The 24,853-nt window shown below is 34.3% G+C and overlaps 1 protein-coding gene across 3 annotated transcripts in view; it reads right to left on the bottom strand.

The window, feature by feature from the left end:
• Col4a5 (collagen type IV alpha 5 chain) overlaps positions 1–24,853 on the bottom strand; it is a 240,158-nt gene that overhangs the window by 77,216 nt on the left and 138,089 nt on the right. For all 3 annotated transcript variants that reach the window (XM_045140190.1, XM_045140191.1, XM_004659142.2), the window contains exons 14-25: positions 23,234–23,287; positions 23,082–23,138; positions 22,801–22,845; positions 21,130–21,183; positions 19,383–19,424; positions 17,470–17,602; positions 12,236–12,409; positions 11,832–11,915; positions 4,081–4,173; positions 2,557–2,627; positions 2,080–2,271; positions 1,608–1,776 (exon numbers count right to left, since the gene is read on the bottom strand). In XM_045140190.1, the coding sequence (XP_044996125.1) occupies positions 1,608–1,776; positions 2,080–2,271; positions 2,557–2,627; positions 4,081–4,173; positions 11,832–11,915; positions 12,236–12,409; positions 17,470–17,602; positions 19,383–19,424; positions 21,130–21,183; positions 22,801–22,845; positions 23,082–23,138; positions 23,234–23,287 (1,168 nt within the window). The remainder of the gene's footprint in view (positions 1–1,607; positions 1,777–2,079; positions 2,272–2,556; positions 2,628–4,080; positions 4,174–11,831; positions 11,916–12,235; positions 12,410–17,469; positions 17,603–19,382; positions 19,425–21,129; positions 21,184–22,800; positions 22,846–23,081; positions 23,139–23,233; positions 23,288–24,853) is intronic.

The following is a 24,853-nucleotide window of genomic DNA, read 5'->3' as shown; positions in this document are numbered from 1 at the left end:
TCAGACTTTGAAACTTGTATTAGCAACCACCCACCCCCAGACACTTAAGCTTTCGCACTTGGATGCAGACACACCACCTGCTCCTGTGGTTCCCCAATGTGCAGAAAAAATGTGGGATCTCCTATTTCCATAAAAAAGAAACATCTAAACATGCCACCAAAAGAGAGAACACATTGACAAATTTGACCTGTATTAAGACTGCTACCTATTCATTAACAATACCATCCACAGAATGCAAAGATAAAACCATGGTAGGGAAAGACTTTTTCTAGAAAATGCAAAGCTAACAAAGATCTACTACAAATAAAATATGAAGGATTCCATTAATTCAATAAGAAAAATGAGTATATTATTAGAATAAAATGGTAAAAACAGGTGAATATGTGTTTCACAAAAGGACATTCAAATGGCCAATAAATATATTCAAAAGTGCCAAATGTTAATATAATCAGAGTAAGGCAAAATAAAATTTCTGGGAAAGATCTGACTCAACACATGGGTACTATATAAAATATGGAAACATAATCCATCTGTGAGTATACAGAGCAACATGACATCCTCAACACGTTTTATGATGTTATAAGTTGGTATAATTGCTCTGGATATTGTTGAGAATTATATAGTCTGATTGAAGATGTACTTATCCTATGCCTCAAAAATGTTCATCTTCAATATATACCCTAGCTTAGGAATAAGCCAGTTTATGTGTTTGTTTGTTTCTGTAATAGTCCTGAAAGTAAAGAGTTTAGGCTTTGTGGAACATCTGATTTCTTTAATAACTATTCAACTCTTTGTTATTTTCCAAAAGAAATCATGGACAATGAGAATGGGCACAGATGTGTTTAACAAAGATTTTTCTTATAATAAGGGGTGGCAGTTTAGTTGTGGTTCATGAGTTACAATCTGCCAACCTCTGCCCTAGAGAAGTATGAGCACATGAGAATTAGGGTGTGTGTGTGTGTGTGTGTGTGTGTGTGTGTGTGTGTGTGTGTGTAAATGTTTTTGCAACAGACATTAACTAGAAACAATATATCCAATAACAATAGAATGAATAAATCAATTATGATACTCAATACACACAATGGAAATGAAAATGAAAACACTACAGCTATACACCATGTTATAATAAAGAGTAATTACCTTATGGTCCCACTAATACGAAGTGCAAACAGAAACAAAAATTGTTTATTTTAGAATGCATATAGTAGTCACAAAGCAGGGGAAATGGAAGTATATTATGCAAAAATCAGAAAATTAGTTTTGGTATAGAAGCAGGAAACAAATTTAGAACAGAAATGACAAAGAGAGAAGTGTGGTATTTTTAGGATTCTGGGAATATTTTATTTCTTGACTTTATTTGTTACATATGTGTTTCTATTATAATTATCTGCAAAACCTGTATTTGGCATTATATTTAAGAAGACAATTGACAATAACAACAAAGATAAAAAAGTTAGCAAGACAATGCATCCTCCTTAAAGTATATTTCATTTTCTTGCTTGTGACATATAAATGGAAACATATCTTTTAGGAAAGGAAGCCAATGTATTTATTTCTGCTTTAAAGTACCAAATATAAAACAAGCCAAACAACTGTAATAAACTTGCCTGGTAATCCTGGCTGGCCTGGATTTCCTGCCACACCTTGTATGCCTTTTTCACCTACTGGGCCTGGAGGGCCAAACCCAACAGGTCCCATAGGTCCCATACTCCCTGGGAGACCGGGCAAACCTGGGTTCCCAGGGGGACCTCTTTCACCCTTAAAAGCAATTCCACCCTGAAAAAGGAAAAGTTTAATACAGAAACACATAGATATAACAGCTACCTATATGTTGGTATGAAAGAATACAATGTTGGGAATGAGAAAAACATAAATAGCTCTTAAAAATATGTGGTACATCTCAGCATCAGGTCCAAGCTTTGTTTTAATTTACAAACTTATTTTGGTGCTTAGGATTGAACCCAGGGCCTCAACCTTGCTCAACATGAGCTCAACAACTGAGCTACAAACTCAGCCTGTAGGAACCATTTCTACATGACAATTTGACATTATAAAAGCAAGAATATGAAACCAACTCACAGGCTCTCCTTTGGGGCCAGGGAGACCTGGCAATCCATCCTGTCCAGGAGTACCAGGTAAACCAGGGAGTCCTGGAGCTCCAGGGGAGCCAAACTCTCCTTTATCACCCTTCATTCCTGGAAAAGTGAAGACGTCGCCAGGATCGCCTTTAGATCCAGGAAAGCCTGGAGCACCTGGAGCTCCTGGTATTCCCTGAATTGCAGGGGAAAATAAAGATGGGTAAGAACGAAGGCAAAAAAGAAAATGAAGATTTTCCCAACACACTTCTCTCCAGTTTACTCCATCAACCTACACAATAACATGTAGCACACCAAGTACTGAATCAAGCAAACGCTATGAGCCAGTGACAATCGAGTAATAAAATGAATTACAAATTTATATGCACGCTAAACATACTATATACATCCACAAATAAATATCAAAGGATGCATGGTTTTGTTATATTTCTCTTTTAGTTATAATATACCCAAACCTTACCGGTAATCCTTTGGGACCAGTAGCACCTGGGTTTCCTTTTTCACCCTTTTGTCCAGGTAAACCAAGAGACCCTAGAACATATACAAAATGTGAGTTCTGAGCTTAAATCCTCAACCAAGCTCATAAAGAAATCAGCATCTCAGGAACTAACTACATTCAATCTCATTTAAGTCCGATTTTCTTTTTTACCTTTCGTTTTCTCAAAATGAAGACAACATGCTCTCTTTTAAAAATGTAATACTTCATATTACATACAACATTGCTTTATAAGGTATTTCTAACTCCAAAGTATCCTTTTACAAAGGTTGTAGCTACCAAATATATGTAGATATATGTAGTGGGGCTTGAGTTCTTATAACCATCCCATTGCTAAAGGGAGAAAGAAATAAGGAAGAAGTATGTATATCTATATTCTCAGTCATTTAATTTTCCTAGATTCTTCATAGTGTTTTATTTGGTTTTACTTTTCCTAATACTTTGCTAATGAGAAGCATTCAGTGCCAAAATGACAGGATGTACTATTTTTTAATTAATTAAGTTTTTTTGGAAGCAGGGTTTCACTCAAGCCCAGGCTGACCTAGAATTCACTATGTATGTATACTCAGGGTGGCCTCAAACTCATGGTGATCATCCTACCTCTGCTTCCCAAGTGCAGGGATTAGAGGTATGCACCACCAACTTAGTGGCATGACAAATTATTAAAGCAGTTTCTCTCCAAATAAATCCCCACACAAGCTGCACCATTATTATTTGGTTAGTAACTGAAAATGTCAATTCTTTGGTATTGCTAAGAATTTCATACTCCAGATTTACTGAATCAGAGGGCTTGGGATTTGGACCCAGTAACCTTTATTTTAACAAAGCCTCTAGGTGACTCTGAGTTAGTCAGAATCACCTACTTTGAGAACCACTAGAGGTGCAGGCCATATTACTAATGCCCAATGGCAACTATGAGTCCCTAATGAACTGGTGTCTTTGAAAGACATATTAGACAGACAAGTGACCTGGAATTTATTGTGTACCTGGAAGAGGACATTACACATTATCTCAAAACAATATAATATAGGCATATGCAAAGAGAAAGTTGAGTAGAATAATTATGCATCTGAAATACTGAAATTGGTTTTGATTGGAAATGATGAGGGCAGAGTTTTATATATAAAGAGGAATACTGGCTGTTGGTTGTCCAAACTCCAATAAATACCTGTTTGTTAATGACAACATGTGATATGTCCCAATCACTCTGCCTCTGGAGACTATACTCAAGATCCACACACTATAAACTTCCCACCCAGTTTATAAGTTATGTTCCTTTCCATTTAGAAAATTGGAAAGATACATTCTTGGAACAATGCCACAACAGAAATGCTGGCAGTATCGTGTATTAGAAACTAAAGCATGTTTTATCTCAGAGGAGGGCCATTTCTTATTTGGTTATTTGTACACATGAATGACTAGCCTGAAAATGATAAACTTGTAACACTATAAACTAAGAGTATATATCTTACATGCAGAATGTTTTACCTGGGGGACCTGGGAGACCTGGCAAACCAGGTTGGCCTGGTGGCCCTGAAATACCAGTTCCAATACAGTTGAAACAGGTGTCACCTTTGTCACCTGGAGAAAATCAAAATTAAAAAAAAAAACAAATGTTACTGAAAAATAATAGCATTCCTATCCCTAAGTGTGGTTTGAAAGTCTACATCAAGAATCAATTCGGGGCTGGAGGGAGGGTTCAGAAGTTAAGGTGCTTGCTTGCAAGGCCTAGTGGCCCTGGTTTTATTCCCCAGTACCCACATAAAGTCAGATGCACAAAGTGTCACATGCATCTGGAAAAGTTTTTAGCAGATAGAGAGCCTGGCATACCCATTCTTTCCATCTCTTTTCTCTCTCACTCTCTGTGCTTGCAAATAAAGAAAAAAATTTAAAAAAATCAATTATTGGTATGGACAAATTTCTTAGTGATTAAGGTGTTTGACTGAAAAGCCTAAGAACTCATATTCTACTCTCTAGGTCCTATTTAAGCCAGGTGCAGAAGGTGACGCAAGCATGCAAGGTCGCACATGCTCACAAGATGAGCACATATATACAGTTCGATTGCAGTACCTAGAGGCCCAGGTGCACCAATATTCTCTCATAAAAATTCAATTCTTAAGTATTTACCAAATGCCTACTGTGTGCCTAGAACTATTCTAGGTATTTGTGATATGCTGATAAACATAACAAACAAAGTTATATAACTTTATAGTGCTAAAATCCTACCAATGCAAAGGGATAATAAACAACAAAGGTAATACATTAATACTTTACGTAGTAGTTTCAAATGCTATTAAATCCACTAAGCTTTAAATCTACATGGAAATATTTGCAGGAAAAATGGAGCTGTATGAGAGGGATTGAGTATGCCAGGGACAAGTGTGGTGTAGGAGAGTCATAAATTTAAATAGGGTGGTCAGGATAGATTTCATTGACAAGAAGATACACAGAGATTTTTTTTAAAGGCATGACAGGTGCATAGTGAGGGTAACATATTATAAGTGGAATCAAAAAACAACAAGCCATCCAGACTGCTGAAGCAGAATGAGAAAGTAGAATCAGGTCACAGAGTTAACTGTTTCTAAGAAGCTTACCATGAAAGATAATATAGGCTACCAAAGCTGATATTTTCTTTTCCTTTTTACTGTTAGTAAAATGGAAAAAAAAAAAAACTAGTAGAAGAATTTGAAAAAAAAGTGAGGCATGACATAACATGTGTTAAAATATGATACTGGCTGCTATGTTAAGGATAAGCTAAGTGAAAAGATGGAAACTCTAGCTGCTCCTACTACAGTGATATAGAAGGGAGATGACAGCAAAAAAGAAAGAAAGAAAGAAAGAAAGAAAGAAAGAAAGAAAGAAAGAAAGAAAGAAAGAAAGAAAGAAAAAAAGAAAGAAAGAAAGGAAAGAAAGATTCTCAGAAGATCGAATTGGTTGTGGAATACAAAAGATAAAAGCATTGAGGATGACCCCAAGTATTTACTATGACCAATTAGAAGGTATGAAAGGCCTGTGTTTGAAGTATAAAGAGGAAAATGTGTGAGTATTTGCACTCCCATATGCCTTTATGCAGCATAGATATTATAAGGTCAATTTACCTAAGACAAATAGGCCTAAAATAATAGCATGCTCATCTCTTAGTCATATAGCACTAGTTATTGCAGCCATTCTTATTCAAGCAGTAGAAAGTTATATTGGAGCTATAGCTTTAATAGTGGCACACAGCTTCAAATCATAAATACTATACTGTCTTGCTGAGTCATATTACAAAGAGAGTTATAGCTAAACTATACTTTTATTTGAGGATAATAAACTACTATACCTTTAATTTCATCATGATGAATTTCAGCCAGTCTTAGAAATCTAGCTCTTCATCTACTATTAATTTAATCAGTAAGCTAACTATTCATAATTTCATCATTATTCACCAACTCATCCTACACCATATTCTTTTTAACTACAAGGAGATTTTTATTATTATTTATTTGAGAAAGAGGGAAAGAAGGAGGCGAGGAAAGAGAGAGAAAGAGATAATGGACACTATAGGGCTCTTCCAGCCACTACAAACAAACTCCAGGTACATGTGCCACCTTGTGCATCTGGCTTACGTGGGTCCTGGGGAATCGAACCTGGGTCCTTTGGTTTTATAGGCAAGCACATTAACTGCTAAGCACTGGAGCCCGTACACCATATTCTTAATAGATGTTAACACACTTATTATTGATTTCTATACTGCATACAGATTAATCACTACAAATTTGAGGAAATTTATGTGTCATAGAAATAATATTTGCATACTGTGGTACTTTCAATGTATGTCCCCCATAGATTCAGGTGCTTTTTTAATGTATGCAACTTGGGTCTCCAGCAGCTGGCCGGAGGAGGTTTCACTGGAGGTGTGTTCTGGTGTCCAGCCCTAAGGTGTTTTTTATGGAATTTCCAGCCTAAAGTTTTGCAGAAAAGTCTTAGATCTGTTTGAGTCCCTGCTGTTTGTTGCTTTTGGTTTGCACAGGCTGCTTTGTTGTTTCTCTTTGCATGGATGCATGGAAGCAGGTTCTTCCTTCCACTGATGGAACTTCTCCCTGGATCTGAAGATTAAAATGAATCTCCTCCTCTCCTAAATTGGTTTGGCTGGTTTGGAGGTTCATTCAAGCAACATGGAGCTATGTACAATAACTATCATTGTACAAGAAAGTACATTAATGGCCATGTATATAACCACATTAATTCTATTATCATTTAATCATTAACTGATTATAGAATTTCTATGTGAATATAACTCAAACAAACCTTAGGTTATGAATCTAATAATCTAAATATAGTCATTGTTTAACAAGAAAGTATACAATAGCTGCCAATTCATGCAATCATAGATTTAAAAAGTAAGGCTTTTAACTCATTAAAATTTTTAACAGAGATTAAGAAAGACTAAAGAAATAAGACAACAAAAGAGATGAAGGACGACCATAAAGGAGGAGAGTCTTCAGTGGTATAGGGGAAGGGTAAAGGGGACAAAAGAGAAAAACATAATGTAAACATCAACAATTACAATTTGTTCACATATTTGAGTTCCTAATAAAAACTTTTTAAAATGAAATAAAGTAGTATTCTAATGAGCATTTCCTTTCAAAGCTAGTAAGCATCTTGTTTCCCATGACTACCCAATTTGTCACATATTGAAATTACAGTATTTCACAGACTTGTCAATATATTGGAACTGTATTTAAAGAGCTTACAAATGATGAGATGATAGTTCCATATACCACATCTTGCTTTTCTTGTATGAAAAGTGAAGCTATACCTCAAATACTTAGTGATATAAAATTATTTTGGATAGTTAGACTAATTTTTGCACAATTACTTTCCTTTTCATTCACCACAATTCCAGTGGTATAAATATTTATTCCTGATTTTTTTTTTATTGTGATAAACTGAATAGTGTTTGCATGTTTAACAGTGGACTTCCCTAAGTTTCCAAAGCCTAAGCAGCCTTTTCCAAGAAGTATCCCTTTAATATTTGTTTCAATTAGTCTTCAGTCCAGATTGAATATGACTCAAATGGTTTATAAGAAGGATGGAAAAGTAGTTGAATAACTATCCACTTATGTTTTTATGTGAGACAAAAACACTGGTACAACTCCATATAAAAGTAATATATGCTGTATCTTTAATTACCTTGATAATGCTAATGCTTCTAATATTCCTAACTGAAATTTCTTTAAGTCATCTTTATAAAAATATCAACCTCATATATGTAAAATACTGAATTAAATAAAGCTATTATCTTAAATATATTCCATACAATATTATTTACTAATTTAAGTTAATGACTATCATCTCCAACTAACATTGTATAACTTTTCAAATGATGTACATAGTTTTCATCTATAACTTAGATTACTTTTTGACTTAAACCAGAAGCACTACTTGTTATTAAATCAATTACAGAATTATCTTTGTGATATATATATGTATATATATTCAAATCTAAATATAAACCAATTTTTGAAAGACTTAATTGTATTTCTTATTATATACTTATGATATACTATACCTATTCTGCTAATGTGGTGCTTGCTACTGAACCATTTCAACTCTTTATTGGATGAGAAGGTGTAGAAGTTATTGCATTTCTATGAATCAAATGATGATATGCCCTGATGTTTAAATAGCAGCGTTATCCATTGACATATGATTGTATTGGAGATATTAGATTTGTCTTAGTTCTTCTCCATGATTATATATTAGTTTTCTTTAAAGCTCTGTTACTGATAATTACTAGATCCATCACCCATCACCTCAATGATGAGCAAGCTATTTGAAACATGGGAAGCTTAGCCAAAGCATACCATTTCCTTACTAACAACTATGAGCCTAGAACTCACAGGAATATCATGTTGATCAGTACTGTATTTAAAAGCGAATATCAGAAAATCTGAAGACACTAATCACACTAATTCCCAATTCTTTTTTTTTTTTTTTTTTAAATTTATTTATTTATTTATTTATTTATTTGAGAGCGACAGACATAGAGAGAAAGACAGGTAGAGGGAGAGAGAGAGAGAATGGGCGCGCCAGGGCTTCCAGCCTCTGCAAACGAACTCCAGACGCATGCGCCCCCTTGTGCATCTGGCTAACGTGGGACCTGGGGAACCGAGCCTCGAACCGGGGTCCTTAGGCTTCACAGGCAAGCGCTTAACCGCTACGCCATCTCTCCAGCCCCTAATTCCCAATTCTTAACAGCTGTATATCACACATAAATTATTTTTATTTCTATCATCTTAGAACAATTCTAACTCCTTCATCCTGCTAGTATTAAGGAAATAATAAGTAATAATGAAAATAAACCACTTTTAGTTAATTTAGTTGAATATCTCACTATTGACCACATTTTCACAGGATTTTTCATCTCAAAAACAGTCCCTATAATTACCCTATTAATAATTATACCCACATACCTTAAAATGTTACCCTTATCATCACCATTCTAGATTTTAATTTGGCCACCAAACTTAATAAATTTTCATAACATACCCATAGTTTTTTTAATCTCTTAGAATTTTTCCAACCACAATAAACTTCTACTCACAAATGAAAACTAATAATTTGCCAAAATATACCTTGAAATTTTCTAGACCTACTCTGATAAGAATATACAGGTTTCAAATCCAACTTGAACATTCAAATACATGCCTCAACACCTACACCAAGTAAAAATGAGTAGTTAAATTAAATTTCATAATTAAATTAGCTATATACATAATATTTTACTTTTAGGTTTTACAAGGTAGGGTCTCATTTTAGCCCAGTCTAACTTAGAATTCACTATGTAGTCTCAGGCTGGCCTCAAACTCACATAGATGGTCCTACCTCAGCCTCCTGAGTGCTGGGATTAAATGTATACACCACCACATCAGACTTGTGTCCATAATTTTTATTACTAATTAATATCATTAACATCAATTACAATTAAAATATAAACAAGGACCAAACAGCCATAAGTGTTAATCTACTTCAATAAGTACATCACATAACCATACCTGTACCAAGACCTGTTTCTTCACCTTCCTAAATTACTCAATTTTTCCATATTACTAAATAAAACAGCAAATTGAACCTCATCTCAATTTTCTTATCAAACAATTATAATTAATTCTATCAAAAGAACCAACATTAACATCTTTTGAATTACTGAATTAGAATTTCACATCTCTAGATACTTTTCCATGGCCACAAATACAACTACAAATAAAATACAACTAACATCCCTTCTAAATACTTCCAACCCTACTAAAATTATACACCTGAATCATAACTTCCACATAGAAATAAACATTGGACAATAACATGTTTGAATCTCCAGGTCCCACGCAAGTCAGATGCACAGTGACAAAAACACAATGTCGTACATGCACACAGGGGGACACATGAGTCTGGAGTTTGATTGCAGCAGCTGAAGACCCTGGCACACCCATTCTCTCTCTCTCTCTCTCTCTCTCTCTCTCTCTCTCTCTCTCTCTCTCTCTCTCACACAAATAAATAAATAAATAAATTATTGTAATTAGTCATTTCAGAAACTTTAATAACTAATATCCCAAAACTAATATTTTCAAAAGTTATTAATCAAACATTTATTGATTTACCAACCCATACAAACATTTCAACATGATGAAACTTTGTTTCTTTACTATTCATTTCTTTGATACTGAAACTTATGATGAGTCTCTTCTTCATCATATACATTCATATACATTAGATAAAGTAACTGCATTTTCACTTATCATTATTACCTGCTGAGATGCTAGCTATGAATGAATTATCCAATATCTTCATGCAGTTAGAGCCTCTATAATTTTTACTTATTTCTTCATGTAGTACAAGGACTAAAGCAGTCCTTCCTTAGAAACATTATTATTATTATTTTACTGTCTTCAGCAAATCTGAAGAAACTGATGATGTGAGAGAGGCAAGATATTCTGGGTCCAAACCATTGGGGGAACAAGAGCGATCAGAATGTTTCATACAGAATAACAAGCTGTAGATAGGAACTACATAACAGTAATTTGGTAAGAGGGTGGCATGGTCACAAATGCAAGCAGGTTGGTAAATGAAGTGGAAGTAATCATGAATATCCTTGTTATTATTTTAATTGGTTAGAGAAGGAGGAAGCAAGGCCAGAATCTTAAAATAAGAATAAGAGTGGGCTGAGGGGATGGCTTAGCAGTTAAGGCACTTGCCTGCAAAGCCAAAGGACCCTGGTACAATTCCCCAGGACCCACGAAAGCCAGCTGCACAAGGTGGCACATGCTTCTGGAGTTTATTCACAGTGGATGAGGGCCCTGATACATAAATCCTGTCTTTCTTTCTCCCTCAAATAAATAAAATAAGTTTTTACAAAAGAATGAGGATGGAGAGAGCAGGGGGAAAGGTTCAACACTTGAGCATGCTTGCTGCTTAAGAAAGAGGGACTGGGAGACTTGAGACTGCTGGAGTTCCATACTGCAAAACCCACAAAAATCTGGGTGTGTTACTCACATCTGTAACCCCAGTCCCTGGGAGAAGAAGGAAGGGGAGCAGGACAGAGAACAGAGAATAGCTAGGGCTCCAAAGTAAAGCTCTGGGTATAGGGAGAGTCCCAGTCCCAGAGAAGTGTACAGAAGTTCTCATCTGACTACTGCACACATGTGCATGGCATGTAAATCTGCACATACATGTGCATACACACATACACCACACATAGCACACCTCACTCTACACAAACATGCACACACACACTCATAGGATAGGAAGGCGATATTTTTTTGGGGGGTGGGTTATTTTGGTTTTACGAGGTAGGGTCTCACTTTAGCTCAGGCTGACCAGGAATTCTCTATGTAGTCTCAGGGTGGCCTCGAACTCACAGTGATGCTCCTACCTCTGCCTCCCGAGTGCTGGGATTAAAGGCATGTGCCACCACGCCCAGCTAGGAAGGTGATATTTTAAACCATACAAAGTTAAGGGTAGTTAAAATTTGTGGGATAAAAGTAATGTGGACTCAGGTTATTAGAAATTGTAAGCCAGAAAGACAGGAGATCAGGGATAAGAAAATATGATTCACGAAATTGATTATGGATTATTGCTAATGAGATTGTCTTGGTGTATAAACATGGAAGTTGATGTGGTAGGATGGAAGTTAACATAGATTATTTTGCTAATGACTCATAAGAATTAAGAAATAGATACATATTTGATGATCAAACCTTTCATTCCTTGTTCTCCTTGGAGTCCTTTATCACCTGGAGATCCTGGTGGGCCTGGAGGGCCTTCTTTACAAATCTCTTCACCTGAGATTAAATAAAAGATAGCAAACTAATTGTGAGATATCCAAAAAACTAAGCAAATAAAAATGCTGAGTATGCTAGAAAGAAACATCTATTTTCAGTTATACCTCTGATGAAATAAAAATCAACATGCAAAATGAAGATATGTTGTTGATAGTGAACACTATTTGAAGAGTCAGTAAAACCAAAGGAACATAACAATCCCTAATTAGAAGTATTAGAATCTTTTAGACATCAGAAATATAAAAAACAATGAAAACCTGATTTACTTACAAGTTATATAACTGAATAAATAGAATTTTCCTAGTAAAAACAGAACTTACTAGAAGGTATATGAGGACCAGGAGGTCCAGGTGGCCCGGGAAGGCCAGGAGCCCCAGGAGGCCCATCAAGTCCAGGAGATCCAGGAATGCAAATTCCAGGACGACCTTCATCTCCTTTCTGTCCTCTTTCTCCAGGAAATCCAGGGGGGCCAGGAGGACCCATAACTGGTGTCCCTATGAAACAAAACCACCAGATAGTTATATTTTAGAGATAATTTCTTTGGTTCTCAAGGAGACATTAATTAATGATAAAAAACTCCCTTTAACATTACTTATATTTTTCCAAATGTTTTAGTTTACAAATTAACTAGACTTAATTCTGATTTTTCATATATATGCTCATATTGATCCTCCCATTACATTATCTATCCATCTTCCCCTTCTGTTGCTTATGCCTTTTCTTCTCCCAAATATTCCCCCTTTTCATTCATGTACACACACACACACACACACACACACACACACACACACACACACAAGTAAATCTAGGTTCTGCATATGAGACAAAATGTGTACTATTTTGTATTTCTTTTGCTTACTACTCTTTCTTGTTCCCAGTCTCTCCCTTTAGTCCTCTTCTTCCCCTTCATAGTCCAAATTTACTTGGCTATTGTCTTATGATTTTTCATGAAAAACCAACATTTGAAAGGATAAAAAGTTGCATATGTTGTAGCAATTTCAGTATAAGAAATACAGTAGTGTAATCAGCTTTTTGAATTATTAATACATTTATACCCACCATTTGATACTATGACCTGCTTATCTAAAAAATGCCAGAAAATATGAATAAGAATAAAAAGTCATTTTAAAGTTCCCCTATAACCTTGGCTGTTTCTGAGCACTTTTCAGTTTCCTACACACCAATAACTTCTTTAAAAAAACTTTCTTTTCATTGGGTATGGTGGTGCTTGCCTTTATTCCCAGCACTTGGGAGGCAGAGGTAGGATTGACATGAGCAAGGCTAAGACTACATAATGAATTCCAGGTCAGCCTTGGACAGACCCTACCTTGAAAAAACAAGGGAAAACAAGCTTTCTTTTCAAAATTAGTAAGGAAATTATGTACATTTTTAAAAAATGCATCTTTCCTATACTGACTTAAGTTAAAATTGAAATAAGCTTAACCGGTTTCTTGTTTAAAAACTCACTGGAATTTAGAATGTGACTAGTTTAAAATTACAGATTATTTTTGTAAAATCAACCATAATATTCATCTCTCACACAAAGTAACAAATGTACCTCTGCCATTTTATATTATTTATAATTTTTAATATTTCATTTATTTGCAAGCATAGTCATGGAGGAGGAAAGAATAAATGAATGAATGAATCAGTGCACATGTGCCTTTTGCCACTGCAAATGAATTCTAGATGTGCCACTTTGCACATCTGGCTTTATGTGGGTACTGGGGAATCAAACACAGGCCATCAGACTTTGAAAGCAAGTGCCTTTAACTGCTAAGTCATGTTTTTGAGCACTATTTATAACATTTAAAAGTCAAAAAAGATTCTTCTCTACTTTTCTTGAGTTAATTCACTTGATTAATTACCATTGTGAATTTCTCTGTATCTATTGGTTGTTCTCTTTAACCTTATAAATATTTTCAATTACAGTAATATTGAACCATTCTTGAAATATTGGGGTAAAATCTACATGGTGATAATATCATATAAGTTAATATACTTCTGCATATAGTTATTTTTTATTTAGAATTATGGCTTCCATGTTCATAAATGAGGTTAAATTATACTTATTTATAGAGTTATTGTCTTGTTCATTTATTATTATTAAATTAGGTTTAGTTTTTATGTTTTGAAATAGCTTAAGATATGAGTTATAATTTTTGAAAGTGTGGTAAAATTCATCCATCAAACTGTAAAACCATCCATTTATCAATAGTTTTTCATGGAGATTTTTATTACTTCAATATCTTATATAGCAATTGACTTACTTGGGCTTCCTTTTACTTACTCTTTCCATCTTTAACTGTTTTAGTTATTTTATTATTTTTTTAATTTTTAATATTTTTTTGCCAAGCTTTTCATTCTAATATTTTTTCTTATTTCACATCGTGTGAGTGTGTGTGCGTGTGTGTGTGTGTACAAGTGATTTAACCTTTTATTTTTCTACTCAGTTACCTTTCTTTTCCAGTGCTCAGATAGAACCTAGAGCAGCATGCATGATAGGAAAAGGCTTTCCAACTAAGCTACATACACTCCTAGTCCCTCATTAACTATCAGTACCTATAGTGTCATGATTAATTAATGATACAATTTTGGCTATACTCAAGGAGATTTAATGTGAAGTGCCTTGTTGCTGCAAATAAATGAAATTAGTTGTGTGACATTGTCATATATTTCTTCTTCCTTACAGTTATAGTTAATTTTAATTGTGTTACTAGACAAATATCAAGATATTTGATGTTTCTCCATCTTAATTCCCTATAAACTCAGATAACCATAAATTCACAGTAGATTTTCTTCTGGTCTAATCAAGTCAATTTTTCTATATATTCAATGTATATCTGCAAACAATGTATTTTCTCTGCTTCATCCAAAGTTATTTTCCTCTCCCTCATACAAATAGCTTGATTATGTTGGTCCAATTATATGTATACTTATTTTCAAATACAAAACATAATGAGGATTTGTAATTTACCCTTTGTAATTTATCACTTTTCAGTTTATCATTCAAATGGATAAAGTCTTAATACTTTCAATTGTGATGTTATTCATATGAAACACCTGCATCTTGAATGCAGGCACTTTGCACTGAATTCTGTTTCATGCACTAGAACTGCTAAGACAGAATTCTTCTGGATACCATACCAAATATACATATATATATTGCTTTAATTTCACATTTTTCTCTTAAAATATTTATTTATTAGTATGAAAGATTTAGGTTTCATTATATTGCATTTCAAACAATTTTGTGTTTTGTTTCTCTTACCCCTTTTCCTTCCCCATTCCTTCCCTTGTGACCCCACTTTTGTGGTCGATAGGCCTATTTTTTCATAAGATATAGTACTATCTATCTATCTATCTATCTATCTATCTATCTATCTATAATATATAATATACATATATATTTTTTTAAAATATTTTTTATTTATTTATTTGAGAGCGACAGACACAGAGAGAAAGACAGATAGAGGGAGAGAGAGAATGGGCGCGCCAGGGCTTCCAGCCTCTGCAAACGAACTCCAGACGCGTGCGCCCCCTTGTGCATCTGGCTAACGTGGGACCTGGGGAACCGAGCCTCGAACCGGGGTCCTTAGGCTTCACAGGCAAGCGCTTAACCGCTAAACCATCTCTCCAGCCCAATATATATATTTTTTATATAGTATTATATCTTTTAGTTTATTTTTAATATTTTCACATTTATTGGAGATATTTTTACATATGTAACTTCTTTCTAATTGTCTTATCTTTTATTTGCTATTTATTGAGGTTTATTTTTGTTTTGCCCCAATCTTAACTTCTACTGAATAGAGATTTGTTGTTTTCTCTACTACCATATAAATTATAGATTTTATTTCTATTATTCCCTAGTGTTTACTATAAAGTTTAACATGTGTCTAAATTTATATTTTTTCCAAAATATAGAATGAATAGTTCTTTTATGCTTTCTGCTAACAAGAAAATATTACTTATCACTGACTGATTACCTCATCATTTCTACATCTACACATCACATGTGAATTATGTGTCTAATTACAGTGCCAGGCTGTTATTCAAATAAACTTGGATATTTTTAATGATATGTACATATTTAGAGCTAATATATTTTATTAACATCTTTCCTAGCATTGATTTCATGTCCTCCGCCCCATCTCCACTTCTTTCTGAATTCTTTCCCTTAACCTCAGAGTAAATGCTCCAGTAACTATTTCAGTGAGGGTGTTGAAGTGCTTCAATTGTTAGGTATTTTACCTTCACAGTAGAATGATAGTTTGGTAAAATACAGAATCAAAACTTCATAGTTATTTGTATTTATTATTTTGAAAGTGTGCTCCACTAACTTGTATAACTTTCTACTCTACATGTGATGTGTAATTCAGGTCCTCAAACACTTTACACAATGAGCCAACTCCGCAGCCCCTTTTGTGATTATTTCTGGCAGGTAAAAGTTCTCAGCCATTATTTGGTTGCAAACACGGCCTCTTCTGGAGTTTGTTCATCCTCCAACTCACTCATGTTAGATTTGAAAGCTCTAAGCTTATGTTTTATACTTCAGTTTTTCCTTTATATTTCTCAACTCCCTAACTTTTTTATTGTACCTTGGTAAAATTCCTTACTTCAGTTTTCCAGATGACATTTTGACATTAGAACTAAAAAGTGCATATTTAGAACATCATGGAATTTAAACTTTCTTCTTGGAAGAACCACTGTGTCACTTATACAGGTGTTCCATTAGGAAATATATGTATGCTATATACTACACCAGATGCATTTGTGAATTTCACATAAATCTCCAATAACACACAATTTCAGAGAATATTTAACTAAACATGATAAATAAAAGTATATTAACATGTGGCAAAATTAGAAATGCTACACTAGCTGGATGTGGTGATGCACACCTTTAATCCCAGTACTCAGTAGGCAGAAGTAGGAGGATCATTGTGAGTTCAAGGCCATCCTGAGACTACATAGTGAATTCCATGTCAGCCTGGGTTAGAGTGAGACTCTCCCTTGAACAAATAAAAAATATGAAGGAAGGTAAGAAGGAAGGAAAGAAGGAAGGAAGGAAAGAAAGAAAGGAAGGAAGGAAGGAAGAAAGGAAGAGGAAAGAAAGAAAATAAATGCTACACTACAGTGTATTTCTCCAAAAGGAATGGTATAAAATTCAGTGCTTAGTTTTAACATTGTATTACACAGAAAAATCACCATAGGGATTTCTAGTCCTTTGGTTCTAGAATTAGTAGTGGGTGTTGCTACTTACTATTCTATACAAGAAATGTAGCAACACTAGCCATCAGTTAAGCCATATCTCCTATCCAAACAGCATGAAAAGAGGGATGAGTCATTCATCTTTTAGATATGGCCTCATTTGGAACAATTTATGAATAATAAAATGTAAAAATGAGATTTTAAAGATAAAACAGTAACATTTACATGGCTTTAAAAAGTATAAATAAGTAATTTGTTAAGAGAGGCAATAATAAAAGTTGAGCACAATCAGCTAAAAAGTAAGCATGTCTTACAGTGTCATGCTCACTGTGTCTTTTACCTGGAGGTCCTGGAAGGCCCGGTGGGCCCTGTATTCCAGGAAATCCTCTATCTCCTTTTTCTCCAGGTAAGCCTGGTAATCCAATGCTCCCTTTTTCTCCCACAGTTACACCAGTCCCAGGTGCAGGGATTACCTTTATTATGAAAGAGAAAAAAAATGCATACCTCAATGAAGAAAATGCATGTTCTTCTGAAAGTAATTAAGCATCTATATATTATTATATGCCATCTTCACAAAGTGCTCAGATATAAAATCATTAACACTACAGCATAGCTTGAATATCATTAAGACTACAATATAGATCCAGTCACTTTCCTCATCACTCTTAAACTCCAATTAAATAGTTCTCTAATTATAACCACTTCAGACAACATTCTTACCAGTGCCTTTGCATTCCAAACATCTGCAATGCTTCCCCCATGCTTTCACTATCTTAACTTAAATGTGTTTCTTCCTTGAAAATAAAAGAAACTTATCTCTTCCAGAAAGACTGTATTTCTATAACCCAACCATCTGAACATACTCATTGTCTAGTTTCTTGTGACCTAGGATCTAAGTGTGCTCAACATAATTCCATATTAAATACACTAAATATTTAAAAGCTGATCTCATAGACCTATAAAAGTAAATAACTTTAAAGGTTGGTTATCTAACACACAAATCATAGTCACTAGTAAAATATGGTATTTCATCCTACCCCTATTGGATATAATATTTGCTAGTTAATTGTGACTCTCCTTTGAGGAACCTGTACCCATATGAGTATCACTTATTTTCTCAGAGAAGCCCACACTCATGCACTGGTATGTGTCTTACTTTCCTTCTGAGTACCTCTATTTCTCTTAATTCTCATGTTTAAAAAATCTATATTAAAATATCATTAATGAACACCAACATACATTAACACACAATGAGAGATTAAATGTTGCAAGACCCAAAATTATGATACTGTTTCCAAAAGGCAAGTAAGCTGCTGGGTAAGAATGCATTCTTCAAATTTCCATTTCTTCTAATATTCATCAAAGTTTTATTATCTCATTTTCTATAGAGATTATTTCCTGGAGAACTGAAACTCTGATTTTGAAATGAAAGTGAATAAAAAATATCTATGATCTTTCAATATCTCCTCTGTAGATTAGGAACAGTTCTAAGTATTACATCTGACACTCATTACAGATAAGTAGAATTAAAATAATGTTACCAAAATGTCAGGGCATATAGAATAACTTTTATGACACTCACTCTTTGTGTCTTCAGTAGAGTTTAATGTCCAAAGACTTAACAAATTTTAACCAGAAAAATGGTTAAACTTTAGCAATGATACATTATTCTTAATAAGATTGGAAATATACTTAAGTTCCATGGTGAATGTAAACATGGCAGAAAATCAGTATCCACCACCCTTCCAATTATTCTTTGATACATCAGTTTCCTCCATTTGTTATTAAGAGCCCCTAGAAAGCACACACTCAGGGAATAAAGAGGTGTGAATCAGACAATTACAGATTGCGAAAATCTATTAGAACCAAATCCATCTTTCCCCTGAACTCCACAGGGGAAAGGTCCAGGCCCATTTCCCCAAGTTACTTTTTATTGAGCTTTTGGAAGCAACGCTTGCACCACCTACTGGCTGCCTGATAAATGATTTGGCAACCATGATGTAAAACAACCCAAAGCCATAAGACCTTTACTATGGAGAAGTCACATACAGGAGGAATAATATAAAAACCTTGAGGCCAATACTACTGAAATAGTATGATATGAAATTTATCTAACCCATTGGAAGTTGGCAATTATTTGAACTTCTTGTTTCCTGAGGGGTTGGTAGGAACCATATAGCTTAGGTACCAAAGTAAGGATGTAATATTAAATCTGGTAAATGAAAGCTTAAAAAAAAACAAAACAAAACTTACAAGTCCAGGAGGCCCAGGTGGGCCAGTGTCACCCTTTTGGCCCTGTTCAATGCAAATGTATAATACATTAGTAAGAATCCCATGAGCTATTCATTTCCTCAAGAACACAAGAAACACTTAAATTTTGTAAAGACTCACAATATCTCAAATGAGAAATAAATCATGAATTAATGAAACCTTAAGTGTGCAAAGATCTGTGATGTTTCAGGCTGTGACTCATTGCCTACATATTCTTGAGCAAATCAATTAACTTCTCTGGCTTATTTCAAAACTGAAGACTCTGTGCATACTTCTGGCTATGGAATTCTTTGACTCTAGGACATGATTCTTATTTCCTAGTAATCTACAGACTGTCTACAAAGAAAATAATGAAAAAAAAGGTACTACTAGAATCAGTTTAAAACATTTCCTTTTCTTACTTTTAGTTTTATTCCTCCAAATAACACTAGTCAAGGACACTAACCAAGTGTCTTTTTTTTTTTTTTTTTTTTTTTTGGTTTTTCAAAGTAGGGTCTCAGTCTAGTTCAGGCTGGAATTCATTCACTATGTAATCTTAGGGTGTTCTCGAACTCACAATGATCCTTCTAGCTCTACCTCCTGTGTGCTGGGATGAAAGGCGTGCACCACCACATCCTGTTCAAGTGTCATTTTTATTAGTGTCAGATACTTTCAAATTGACATATTTAACTATCATCAGAAAAAACAAATAAATTGCAAATGCTGTTGAAAGTTTGTGCTTAGAAGCTAAAAAAGGACAAATTCAGATTAAACTTTTATTCTTGATCAATAGATTCAATGGCAGGAAGAAGACGATATCCAACTGACACACTATTGGTCAAGATACAAGAATAGATGTCATTTTCATACATTTATTCTCATTCTAGACCTGCTTATTTGTATGAAATTTTTTTTAAAACATTAGTTTATATTGTATGTATCTACTTAAAAATGTATCCTTCTATTTGTTAAGTATTTGATGACTCCCTTTATTCCACGTGTTCCTTTTAAGCTAAGCTAAAACCTGGATCTAGCTTAGAAATAAATCATCATTAAAATAGGTGCCTTCTGGATATGTTCAAGTCTGTAACACAAAGCTCTTTCTTGCCAAAGAAACAAAAGTTTTCTGTTTTGTTTTGCTACAAAGCAATTAAAGATCAGAGGGCTTTCAGAACTATGTATTTCATGTTCTTCTAAATATAGGGTACCATGTACATTACACATTACTTCAAAGCCACTTTTTAAATAGGTAACTAAATAAATGATCTCAGTCAGAGCTGCATTGGTCCAGTAGTAGAGTGGTGCAGGGGGTTGGGGGAGAAGTACAAAGAAGTAACCACAGACTTAAAAATAATAATTACATATAGAATGGAAATATTTGAAGGAGACATTCTAAATTCACAGCTCCAATTCTTTCTTGTGAAAGAATCTCAATTACAAGTGTCCAATCCTCTTCTGTAAAATCACTGTTAGAAGCAAAGGCACTAACTTCACAACAAAAATGCTAAAGTTAAGCAATCCTACATGTATTCCCATATATGGATTCTGATTTTGGCAATGAAGGAAAACATAAAAGATATGGTATAAAAGAAAAAATAAAATGTCATACCAAATGAGGGATAAAAAAATTATGTTTGAATATAAGTTATAAGTTAATTATTTATAAATTTTTCACTTACAATTCAACCTTGAGCAAGAAAATGATTATGTCAATCATATTAAAGAAAATAAAACCAATAAAATATCTTACCTTTTCACCATTTCTTCCTGGTTCACCAGGGTATCCAGGATCACCAGGCAATCCCTTTAAAGCAGGGACAGGGTGGAATCAGTGAAGAGCACAGTAAAAAGAAATTTTAAAAGTCACATCACCCATAGAAGTAATGAGAATACTAGCAAAACTGGTTCGTTAAAGCCAGCTTTTTCAGAAATCATATCTCATAGCAATGTAAGGAGTATTTCATTTAAGTTTGTATCTTGGCAAGAATTGAGAGCTTTTGTGGAGTGTTAACTTACAGTATTCTTATCATTCCTCCTCAGCCCTATAGCAGCTGACACAACCCATGGCCCACCATGAAGGTGGAAATGAGTAGGGGTGGACAACAGGATTGCATCTACTTGAAGTCCATTCCCAGTGAACCATCATTATTTTCACTCTCTGGTGGCCTGCAAGACCCCACTTATAAAGGAATACTTATTTGACCTGATTTGAACTCTCCCACTTCAAACAGAGAAATGGCCTCACTCAGTCCCCTGAGGGAATTTGGTGAAAATAATCAGAGCAATAGTTGAGTATCATGGGTGACTAAATCACAGGCAACCATATTGTTTCAAAATAAGGTATGAACTGAACTTACTTGTCTCATTATTCTATATGTTAAGCCTTTTTAGAACCACAGATTGTAAGTCTAGAATTGCTTCTTTAATAAAATTATCTTGAAACCAAATTATCACATTTTGGTACATCCTTTGAATTTTTCTCTTTCCTTTGAAATGGTCTACAGATTTCATCAAATTTTCTATGTCTTGGGAATTCTTTTCTTATTCTTAGCATGAACACTTTTGATGTTGAAGATGATTGAAATAATGACCCTGGATTGGAATAGTTTTATCCCACTTTGGTATTAAATGATACGACCTGTCAAAATGTATACTCAAAAAGCTTATGTTCACATAAAAGATATATGGGAATGTTTATAAATATTTTAGTTATAATAACTCAAACTCAGAAACAACCAAATTATCATACAGTGAATAAATGGATAAACAAACTTTGATAACCCCAAATTACCTAATACTACTCATCCATAAGAAAGAATGAACTACTGATACATAACACAATATATTATATTGGTTTGAGAATTTATTATTCACAATATTACATACAATATTTTATAACATTCTAGGCTGGATGAATTTATAGGAAGTTGAACAAATCAGTTGTTGCCAGGATCTTAGGGTGAAAGATTAAACAAGAAGATAACTACAAAAGATCATGAGCAAATTTTTTTTTTTTGATTTTTTGAGGTAGGGTCTCACTCTAGCCCAGGCTGACCTGGAATTCACTATGTAGTCTCAGGGTGGCCCCGAACTCACGGCAATCCTCCTACCTCTGCCTCCCAAGTGCTGGGATTAAAGGCGTTCGCCACCACGCCCGGCCAATGAGCGAATGTTTGAAGGTTTTGTGGCTCTTCTTGATTATGGTGGTGCATACAACTTTACCTTGGTCAAAACAAAGGACTTACCCCTAAAATGATTTATTTTATTATATATAAAGCATATCTTAATGCTTTAAAGATAGAAGTATCTCAAATTTATATACCTATTCACTCAAACTCTTTCCAAACTTGATGTCTGCCTTCCTACCACCAACCACAATTCTTGAGAGTGTAGGTTGGAAGAAAGGACTTTAGTTACTCACTGGCATTCCTGGTAGGCCAGTCTCTCCATCTTTGCCTGGTTTACCCTGTAGGATACAAAGCAGTAATAGAGTAAGGATATAAATTTGTTAATTATGAAATATGGGTTAAATAATGTAACAAGATTTATCCTTGTGTTGGATTATATAGACTTCACATGCCATTATTATAGTATACCAGTAGTGATATATTCAGGCAAGAAAAGCAGGAATGAGAAAGAAAGAATTAAACACATATTTACATTTATATTTTTATAAACACTACTAATGGTCATAAAACTTACCCTTTTTCCTGGCTCTCCTGGCTCACCCTTTTCACCTTTCATATCACCCGGAAGACCCTGTACACCAAGAGAAGTTTCATATTCATTCAATAGATACTGTGTATCATTACCAATTTATGTTCAATGATACTAAAGCATTTTAGCTCACTTACTGGAGGACCACACATCCCTGGTGGTCCAGGAGGTCCTCGGTCACCAGGAGCTCCCTATGCAGTTGGAGAAGAGATGAAAACATGTTAATACTGAAAAATGCATTCACACTTTAACTTTAGGAACTAATTTGGAATGCTTTTAAAGAATGAGAATTTATCATTTATGTACTATAACTAAAGATACAAGAATGTTTCTTCTAATGCAAAGTTGAAATATACTAGGCTAACAAATATCCCGCCAACCTTACTCACTCTAGTTTATTTCTAGTATATATAGCTGCCAAGCATTAAAGGAAATAACAAGATAACATTTAATAATAATTTTTATGGATATATGTAATATGGACAGGTGTGTGTTTACATTCAGGTATGTGTGTGTGTGTGTGTGTGTGTGTGTGTGTACATACATGTGCTGTTGCTCTTGTGGGCACACATGTCTTGAGGCCATAAGACAACCTTGGGTCTTATTCCTCAGAAATGTGTTATATCTGTTTTTGATAGAGTTTCTCACTGACCTAAAGCTCATCAATTATGCTAGACTGGAAGGCAAGCAAGTCTCAGGGATCCTCCTGTCTCCATCTCCCAGCACTGGAAATAAAGTTGCATACAACCACACCTAGAACAACTTGGGTTCTGGTGATTGAACCCAGGTGTTCATGTTTGAAAAGCAAGCACTTTACACACTGAGTCATCTCTTATAAAATAAAATAAATATTTTAAAATTACAAAAGCAAGATTCTCTAAAACTAGGAGACTTGGGGGCTCTATAGTACATATACATTTTGACAGACATTTAAATGGCCCAAGTGGTATTGATGATTGAGTTTCAGTATTATTTTTATATTATTTTTAACTTTCTTATTAGCACTTAAGTGAAATAAAAACTCACAAACTTTGTTTAAAGGTGGGCCTGTATGCCATAAAAGTATATCTGATTTTCCTTAGCTACTCTAATAGAAGTAAGTTATCAAGTAACTGTTTCTAAAGACAGTAAGGGTTTAGTAAGTATCATCATCATTCTTATTTTTAATCAATAAAATGTAGAAAACACAGTTATTTTTCATCTCACACAGTTACAGTCCACATTATTATGGCCCAATTTTAGCCACAAATGTAAATCAAATAGCAAAAATGCTAGCATTTCAATTGCCTATCAAGTGATGAATAGGTTAACAAAATGTTTACTGTCCATACAATGGTATATTATTTAGCCATAAAAGTCTGCAGCACTAATATATGCTACAAATATGAAAACATCATGCCATGTAAAAGACAACCAATACAGAAGATACATATTGTATGGATTCTATTAATATGAAATATCAAACATAGGCAAATATCTACAGAGCAAAGAAGTTGATAAGTTTGGAGATTTGGGGGGGAAATATGGCATGGAAGCTACTATGTATGAATTTTTAGATAGAACAAATAAGGATTTTCTAAGATTAGATTGCTGCAATTGTTTGACACTGTGAGTACATAAAAATGAATTGTATACTTTCAGTTGGTAATGTTTATTTATTTATTTATTTATTTTGAGAGAGAGAAAAGAAGAACCAGAGAGAGAGAGAAAAAATGGGCATGCCAGGGACTCCAGCCACTGCAAACGAACTCCAGATA

The sequence above is a fragment of the Jaculus jaculus genome, chromosome X (assembly GCF_020740685.1).
Source record: "Jaculus jaculus isolate mJacJac1 chromosome X, mJacJac1.mat.Y.cur, whole genome shotgun sequence".
Classification (NCBI taxonomy): Eukaryota; Metazoa; Chordata; class Mammalia; order Rodentia; family Dipodidae; genus Jaculus; species Jaculus jaculus.
Note: the sequence above shows the minus strand (reverse complement) of the source record. Positions and strands in the feature narration are given on the sequence as shown.